At 40.6% G+C, this 8,423-nt stretch overlaps 3 protein-coding genes across 3 annotated transcripts; all 3 read right to left on the bottom strand.

Annotated features, from left to right (window-relative positions):
* Window positions 1–1,294: 1,294 nt before the first annotated feature.
* Window positions 1,295–2,990, bottom strand: LOC135438462 (uncharacterized). Its single transcript, XM_064696789.1, has 2 exons — window positions 2,700–2,990; window positions 1,295–2,638 (listed from the first exon to the last, which is right to left on the bottom strand). Exons 1-2 carry the CDS (start codon window positions 2,988–2,990, stop codon window positions 1,295–1,297), a joined length of 1,635 nt encoding a protein of 544 aa, XP_064552859.1.
* Window positions 2,991–4,570: 1,580 nt separating this feature from the next.
* On the bottom strand, window positions 4,571–7,040 carry LOC135438461 (uncharacterized). The gene is made up of 2 exons (XM_064696788.1): window positions 6,609–7,040; window positions 4,571–5,938 (listed from the first exon to the last, which is right to left on the bottom strand). The coding sequence occupies exons 1-2, from the start codon at window positions 7,038–7,040 to the stop codon at window positions 4,571–4,573; spliced, it is 1,800 nt and encodes a 599-aa protein (XP_064552858.1).
* Window positions 7,041–7,155: 115 nt separating this feature from the next.
* Window positions 7,156–8,186, bottom strand: LOC135438692 (tabinhibitin 7-like). Its single transcript, XM_064697101.1, has 3 exons — window positions 8,007–8,186; window positions 7,555–7,955; window positions 7,156–7,496 (listed from the first exon to the last, which is right to left on the bottom strand). Exons 1-3 carry the CDS (start codon window positions 8,154–8,156, stop codon window positions 7,196–7,198), a joined length of 852 nt encoding a protein of 283 aa, XP_064553171.1. The 5' UTR covers window positions 8,157–8,186; the 3' UTR covers window positions 7,156–7,195.
* Window positions 8,187–8,423: the final 237 nt, after the last annotated feature.

Genomic DNA, 8,423 nt, shown 5'->3' with positions numbered 1-8,423 from the left:
CAAATTGAATAACTATGGATAGTTAATGTTAATTAAACTGCCAATTATTATGTGATAGTTTTAATAAAAAAAAAATTTATTTTCTGGTGTTTGGGTTACGTTACATTTATTGTTATATACACTTACTGTGAACTTTGCAATATTTTCTAATTTATTGAATTTAGTTTATGTACATAATAATTTTTTGAATTTAAGCCCTTGTTTATACACACATACATATTGCGCATAGTTTTAGGCGCAATCAAATTACAATTTTAGTTAAATGTTTGTTAGTTATTATTTATGCAAACAAAAAGACGAAAAAATCAAAAAATACCAGCTACCCATTAGCAGTTAAGTCTTACATTAAATATTTAAGTATTGCAAGCATTAAACATCAAAATAAAGAAGAATAAAAAGTTTTATTGACAATTAAACCAAACATATCTAATTCATGGTCAAACCGAAAAGCGAACACATCAAAGTCTTGGACTCATTGTTAGTAACGGAGCGTTGGCATTGTGTTAATTAGTTTTACAGACCTGTACCTGGACAAAGATCATCAGGGGCATATAAATAATTTTCTCCCATAAAGGAAGCGCATGAAAGCGCATGCAGCTGTGCATGTCAACAGCAACAACAACAGCAGCTACAACGGCTGCAACATTACACAGGCGGCACTTGTCAGTCAAAATCAAAGTGCGCAGCTACTGCTGCATTAACAGCATCATCAGCGGGTTGTGCCGCAGCCGCAGCCTTGCGGTATTGTGGGGCAGGGGGCTGCAAATGCGTGCCGCATGCGCCAACAGCCAGCAAACATCAGTGCAGATTAGAGAAAATGTTTTACTCGCAGCGTCTTGGCCAGATCGGGCAACTGCAACGGCAACGTCTGCCTCACCGTGTGGCGTAGTGAGCGGCAAGTCATTTGAGATCGAAACATGTCGATTAGGGAATTTCAAGAGGCGCCAGTTACTGGCGCAGGTGGCTCATATCATCCAAGACGTCGTCTTCGTGGCACCTTGGGGGACCTGCAGCGGCAGCCACAATGAACAAGCATCTTAATTGCATTTGATGAACTTTGAGCCAAAGCACATTTGCACAACGAAACCCAGGAGCAGGTGAGCAGGGTACACAAATATGCGGACCCTGCACAAGCTTTTGACAAATTAATAGTCTGTGATGCTGCGCATTGAAAATAAAAGTGAAAAATAATTAAAATGCACGGAAATGCCCAACTAATCGAAAACAAATATATGAAATAGGTATTGGTATAGTAAGGCCTTACAAATGCTAGATTAGATTAGAAAGATTATAGCTAATAATAAGGTGGTTTATGCCTGCGTTGGCATCGGCGTCTTAACCGATTTAAGAACAGTTCAAGCAGCCAAACTGTTGTAGAAAATAATACCATGAAAGCAAAGCCATACCAAACATATTCCAGATCCTGTAGTTGCATGGCACGAAACTCTCTGCGCATACTGTGATCCAAGTATTGCAGTTCGCCTGCTTCTACAAGCTCCGAAAATCCCTTTGAAGTCCAGTAAGATGTTAAGCCAGAATCGGATAGTTCCATAATTAGCCTTTGTATGGGCTGCTTATAAATCGAATTTTCGTGCACCGGAAAACCGAGGGGAATATTATTGAAGAAGCAAAAATCATTGCGCATGCGAAACAGTGGCTGACTGAAGATGTTCTGTTGCTCGTTAATAACCACCCACTTGCTGCTTGTCATCATATAGCCATGTTTAGTGTCAAAGGTGTCACGCATGCGAATAAATTTACTAAAACTAGGCTCTACCAGAAACATCGGTGCGTATTTCCGGAACTCCGTTAAGCGTCCAATTAGCTCGTTATACTCCGACTCCCAGGCGGCCACTTTCAGATTGGAGGCCAGTATATCATCGTAGGTTCGATAAGGCGGCTCCTTGGGCGTACTGGTCACATAAGCCGAGAAGTAAGAGTTATACCAGGCCGTAAGCAGAAAGCCCAATAAACAGATCTGCACGTAGATGGCGCGCAGGTGTAGCGAAGCGCGGCGTACCTCATAAAAGGACTGACCCAGAGCTCCTCTCAAGCAATTATCATGCAGTATAAACTCGTACAGCTGCACCGAATACCCGTGGTGCTTCAGAACCGACGAAAGTGTCATGGAAATTACCACCAAGGCGGACAGAGTTAGCAAAAATGCCTGCAGCTCAAAGACATTGACATAATAATCGGCGTGTGGTATATCCGCTTCCACTGGTAGCATGAGGCACCAATTCAATTGCTCGTAAGGATAAGTAAAGGGCCGCATGTTGAGCTGGTCTGGAAATGTAATGGCCAGTGATAGGTCCACGGTGCCATTGCGCACAGCTGCCACTAGTTCCGTTGAAGGAACTAACACATTCGGCTTGACTGGAAACGGCTGCGTTAAAGTGCAATTCAATTTTTGCTGAAAGACATCCATAAAGTGGCCCAATGTGCCCCGATAGATTATATCGCCCTGTTTATTATAGTAGAGTATAATGCGCGGAGTCGCGCCGCCAATTATAATGCGCACTCCATAGCCGTATAGATTTTTCAGACGCTCTGGAAAGATGGTCGAGCTGGGATCATATACACGTTGCTCCAGTTGATAGCTGGGAAATGGCGTATAGCTATAGAAGGTGTTCGTAGCCTGGAATGTAGAATACGCAAATAAATATGTCAAATTTATTTCTGTATAATTTTTCATTTACTTCATAGTTCTCAAATACTGCCAACACATTCAGAAGATTCATTTTCCAGCAATAGGTAAACAATTTGTACAGAAACGTCTCATTGGCTTCTCCGATCTGCACCATAAACACCACCCGCGATATGGTCATGAGTCGCAAGTTGGTAACCAGTGCATTTAACAAACTCTCGTTCTCGTCTAAGTCCATGCCGATCAAATATACCACAGACAGCACTAGGCTGCTATGTTTGTCATACAGAAAATAATTAGCGTGTTCATCGAGTTGCACAACAGGCGTTTGCAGGCTTTCCATTAAGCTTTTCACAAAACAATTACCGTCAGTTGGATCCGTCATAAACTTGTCGGACACACGGGAATTGTGATATTTCATAAACAATAAATAATTGAAATTATCTTGTTTTTTAATGCTGCTCAGCAGTTGAAAAACTGCCGAGCTATCCGCTTCAACTGTTAGCCTGACAATCCAAAGCAAATGGCACAAAATAAACCAAGGACGATCCATGGCGGACATTGACGAATTACTGCAGGACACTGATTAATGCCGCTACTTTTTAAAAGGGTTGCTAATGAATGCGTTGCGGAGGCATGTAAAAAACTCAAATTAGCGGCTAACAAGCGCCGCACAAAAACTACACCCAAGAGGTTACAGGGGAAACACTGCTCTTACTTCATATATCAATTTACTGCGAAGTGCTTGATGACAGTGCCCTAGTTAATAGGTGACATGATGGCATAACTAATTAGAATGCTTAATCGTTTTTAGCTTAGCAATAAGTGACCCAACAATAAGTGGTATTATGAGTCAACTGTCTAATCTAACAATGTTTTTGGCAAATGTATAACCTGTGGTATTGCGAACTTAAAACAAAGCTGAAAAAATAAATATTCAAAAACAACACAAAAATAATAAAAAAATGGAAATACAGAGAAAAGTTTTTTTTTCAAAATAAAAATATGAGGAATAAAATCAAGGGGTTCAAGACGGGAGTGCACGACCAGGAGATACACCGAGCCTTCTTTTACCAAAAGCAGGAACACACAAATGTTTTAAACAACTGTTAAGAAAAAGTAATCGATTCCATCAACTAATGTTTCACAAAAATAAATATGCTCAATCATATATACATATACGTATACATGCATATATAAATACACATGAACACGATCCAGAGTGTGCTCGGCCTTAGACATAAACGAATTATTTGAATTTATTGTCTTTTTAATTGGTAAAAATATTTAAAGAAAAAAAATTGTATCTGCTGGGTTTGAACTCGCCCCGTCAACCACACAAGTGTCAGTTGGGTCTGTTATAAGCATATCGGTCACATTATTTAAATTATCTTGTTTTTTGATGCTGCTCAAAAGAACAGAACAACCTCTGCATATGATATGTTGATATGATAATCCAAGACAATTGGCACAAAATATTCCGAGGACGAGTCATGGCAGATATTGGCAAATTACTGCTTAAAGGGATTAGTTATGAATTCGAAACCCCTAAAAGTTCGATGTGTTGCATAGCACTACACGAATAAGAACGTCATAGGATATACAAGAAATCTATGTATAAACATATATTTATCAATTAGGAAAATTAGCAAATGCTTTGCTGACAGCAATCAAAATGGATATCATCTTTTCAGAATTGCTTAATAGCTCCTTTGGGTAATTCCTTAACAGAGCTATTACAACTAATCCCCAATTCTACTTAAATATTCATCCCATCTACTTTTATTAATTAAGGTGAAATTACCTTAATTTAAATATTTGAAAAAATTATTATTCCAATGTTTTTGCTGGCCAGTTATATAATTTTTATTCATATTTTTAATTTGAAAGCATAAAATGCTCTGTACTAATTTGAGCAACTTTTTATTTTAAATGAAATAATTGTTGTGCGATTCTTAAGCCCTCACGCAAATATCGTCTTAATCGCATTTTGTGAAACCATAGTTGCTCCAGCCCAAATATGGCCAGTGCCAGGGTCATCATCAATCCACCAGCCATTAGAATGTAGCTCAAGTCCATCAACTGCATGGCACGGAACTCCTTTGGCTTGCCCAGATCGACCAAACGCAATTTGCCAGCTTTAATCATTTCACTAAATGCCATGTCACGCCAATGAACCATGAGGCCAGTGGCGGTCACCTCGCCTATCAACCGCTCTAGTGGCTCCCTGAAAACAGAGTTTTCAGCAATGGGAAACATAATTGGAATGCCTTGATAAAAGCAGAGATCCTCGCGCATAGTAAACAATATTGAGCTAAAAACCATTTGCTGTTGCTTTATAATGTTCCACTTCTCCAGCGGCATCGCATAGCCATAGTGGGTATTGAACGAGTCGCGCATCTTTAGATATTTCTCAAAGTCCGGCTCGATCTTAAATATGGCCTCATACTTTCGTATTTGCCTATCGTAACTGAGCAGCGTTTGATACTCAGAATTCCAGACAACCACCTTCAGATCCGAGTTCAATAAGCTATCGTAGCTCGTGAATGGCTTCTGTTGTGGGGCGCTGGTGACATACGCAGAGAAATACGAGTTGTACCAGGCGGTAAACAAGATTCCCAATACACAGATCTCCAAATAAATGCCACGCACCAGCAAAGGCGCCCGTTGAACCTCATTGAAAGACTGGCCCAAAGCTCCCCTCAGACAATTATCGTGCAGCAGAAACTCATACTGTTGCACACGATAGCCATAAAGCCTCAAGCTGAATGATAATATTGCTGAGATCAGTCCCAATGATCCGAGTACAATCAGAAAGGTGGGTAGATCCAATACACGACTGTAGAGCTCGCTGGACGGAACTGGCTTTGGAACGGGCAGCATTATACACCAGTTAAGGATCTCAAAGGGGTACGTATAGCCCTGGAGAGGTAAACCCGGATAAGTTGCCGCCAAGGCGAACTGGACGCTGCCGTTTCGCACTGCTCCAATCAGCTGTCGTGCTGACACCAATGTGTTCTCGGTTAGCGGAACCGGCTGAATCAAGCTGCAGTTGTATTTCTGTTCGAAGCAGTGCATCAAATGGCCCACATAGCCGTTGTAGACTAGCTCCCCAGTTGGACGACGATAAACTATAAGACGTGGAGTTGATCCGCCGACAATAACTGGAAGTTTATAGCCGCGGAGATTTCGCAGGCGTGGTATTATAATTGGATTCGTTTTGTTTCTGATCAGCCGCTTTTTAAATTGAAATTTTGGAAAAGGTGAATAGCTGTACATGAGTCCGGTATCCTAAAAATATATGGCAAAATATTTCAAGGGGTGTTTCATAAAATTGTCAATATGATTTTATGCCAACAATATAATCAAAATAATAATGCTCCTGTTAACGAACAACCAAGCTAAGAAAATTCAAATCAAGTTATTTTACTTTTTTTACTCATCTAGGTAAATCTTTCAGCCAGATTTCATTTTGATTTATAAATTGTAAATATGGCTATGAAACTTTTGTTTTTTTTCTTCTTGATATGTCTCATTTTAGTTATCCAAGCTGCAGCGAATTCTATAGGCAAGTATCATGAGTGAAATCTAGAATAAATTCTTATAAAGGTATTTTCAGTTCACTGCAAACTTGCGGCCAACCATGGTCCATGCAAAGGCAAGTTCAAAATGTTTGCCTTTGACCCGTTCGATCATCAATGTAAACAATTCATCTATGGCGGATGTGGCGGCAATCCAAATCGTTACAGTACCTACCAAGAGTGTGTTGACGCTTGCAGCGGAATACATGCAACAAAAAATCCAAAGCCATGAATTGCAAGCACAGGCATAGGACATGACTTGAAAAAGCTACTGAAACATTACCTAATGCTACCTCTAGAAAATCATGAACCAAATTTAACCAATGTGATCTAGGCGAGCCGTAAAGCTTGATATTTAATAATATATATGTTATAAATACCTCAAAGTCTTCGAGAATCGCAAAAACATGCAGCAACTGTAGCTGTTGCCAGCACAATTTCAAGAGCCCTTGCACTTGCTCGGTTTTTTTGAAGACCAGTAGTAAGGGTTGCGTATTCCATAGTCTCAAATTCAAAGTCAGGAACTCAAGAAGTGCATGTGCATCATGCTCATCAACGAATGCAATGCTAAGCAAGTGACTGGAGTGATATCTATCTAGATGATAGCTGATATTCCAATTATCTTTAATCTGAACAGTGGACAAGGGCAGCTTCCACACCAATTGTGGCCATTCGGAGTTAGAGCTTCCAACGAGCAGCACATAGTCAAAATGTTCCTGTAGTTGCAGCTCCTGCACCAGCTCCGGAACAGTGCAAATTATGTTAGCGCCCAGCGACGACCACAAGCTGAACCAAAGAAGACACTGCCTCATATTATAGCTAGCTACCATTGACGAGTGCTGGGCACGAACCGCGACACAGCTCCTTTTATACCGACCCCAAAAAGCTGCACGAACCTTTCACATTAGAAAAACCCAGTGGGAGACGTAATAATTCTAAGTGCATTTTATTTAATTGGACTTGCTCGCTACATCTCAATCTCAGAAAAGATCTCCGAGGAAGATGGGAGCAGCTCGCCAGGCTTGTATTCGCGGTCGTTATTGTAAACTTCACCAAGTGCACACAGATTGTTATAAGTACTGTCGCGCTGCTTGCACAGACTGCCGGCCGTAGCCCTTACTTTGTATATGGGCTTATTTAATAGGTTGTCGGTGGCAAAGGTACAGGTTATAAAAAACTGGTTGACCATGCCATTTGACAATCTCATTGCGCTGCAGCCTACATGTGTGTTGCGGTCCGCCATTAGTAACACGGCTTGACGTACAGTTCTATGAAAGGGTTGGAAATATTAATGTAAGTCTATGGCATAATCGGTCCATTACTAACGGTCGAGAAAAATCGTGTTTCAAACGCAGCGACAATTCCCTTGTCACAAAACGTGCATCTTCGAACCATCCGTTTAGCAACTCCTCCGTTATTTCAGGAACTTTATGCGATTTTTGGCTGCCCGAGTAGGAGAGCCCATCGTATATGCTGCCAATGGCTGCAAACTGTACCGAGGCCATGCAGGGACGCGGAGAATATACGCATTTCTTAATATACATTTTCGCAAAGTCTTCCAGCTCGTTAGACCAGGCCATACGGGCCATTCGTCCGGCTGGAAACAAAGTGCGCGTATAGCCAGCGGCCACTTTATTGCGAAAACTGTTGAACTGGTGCAGCAGCAGCTCTCTGTAGGGTGACAAGCTAACCACCTTAGAGCCAGGCGTGCAAGCTACGCTCATGTTCTATATGAAAACCAAAATTACCAATATGATTCAGATTATTACTAAACTTACTCTTGAATTCCTGCATGCCACATTCTTAATGCCGCAGCGTGCAGTTTTACAATAGGCGCCCAGTTCGGCATGTTTTGATGCCAAGCTGCCGAAAGGAAAAAAAATCGATATCAGCAGTAAAGCGAAGAACTGATTATTTATCAAGGACATTTCGATTTCAAGCTCTGAATAGAAAATAAAATAAAACCACAGCGCATTTCCATTTTTATAGATTTTGTATGCAACTTGGCGGTTGCAAAACACAGCTGTGAAACCTAATAAAATTAAAACCAATTGTTATACTCTTGCAGAGGATATAATAATTTTGTTGGAAAATGTGTAACGCAAAGACGGAAACATCTTCGACTTCATAAAATATATAAATATATATAATTCAAATAAAATCAATTCCCAAATTTCTGGTAAGATATAGGTGCG

The sequence above is a fragment of the Drosophila montana genome, unplaced genomic scaffold (genome assembly GCF_035044405.1).
Source record: "Drosophila montana isolate Dmon_TW-CO22-7 unplaced genomic scaffold, ASM3504440v1 contig_3848_1, whole genome shotgun sequence".
NCBI lineage: Eukaryota > Metazoa > Arthropoda > Insecta > Diptera > Drosophilidae > Drosophila > Drosophila montana.
Note: the sequence above shows the minus strand (reverse complement) of the source record. Positions and strands in the feature narration are given on the sequence as shown.

Bases quoted from the DNA above. Each gene is read 5' to 3' on its own strand.
- LOC135438692 (XM_064697101.1), bottom strand. From the start codon at position 8,156: ATGTCCTTGATAAATAATCAGTTCTTCGCTTTACTGCTGATATCGATT. The intron at 7,956-8,006 runs GTAAGTTTAGTA...GTTTTCATATAG, and splicing joins TGGCATGCAGGAATTCAAGA to AACATGAGCGTAGCTTGCAC. The intron at 7,497-7,554 runs GTTAGTAATGGA...ACCCTTTCATAG, and splicing joins AAACACGATTTTTCTCGACC to AACTGTACGTCAAGCCGTGT.
- LOC135438462 (XM_064696789.1), bottom strand. From the start codon at position 2,990: ATGGAAAGCCTGCAAACGCCTGTTGTGCAACTCGATGAACACGCTAAT. The intron at 2,639-2,699 runs GTAAATGAAAAA...TCTACATTCCAG, and splicing joins CAGTATTTGAGAACTATGAA to GCTACGAACACCTTCTATAG.
- LOC135438461 (XM_064696788.1), bottom strand. From the start codon at position 7,040: ATGAGGCAGTGTCTTCTTTGGTTCAGCTTGTGGTCGTCGCTGGGCGCT. The intron at 5,939-6,608 runs GTATTTATAACA...ATATATTTTTAG, and splicing joins CGATTCTCGAAGACTTTGAG to GATACCGGACTCATGTACAG.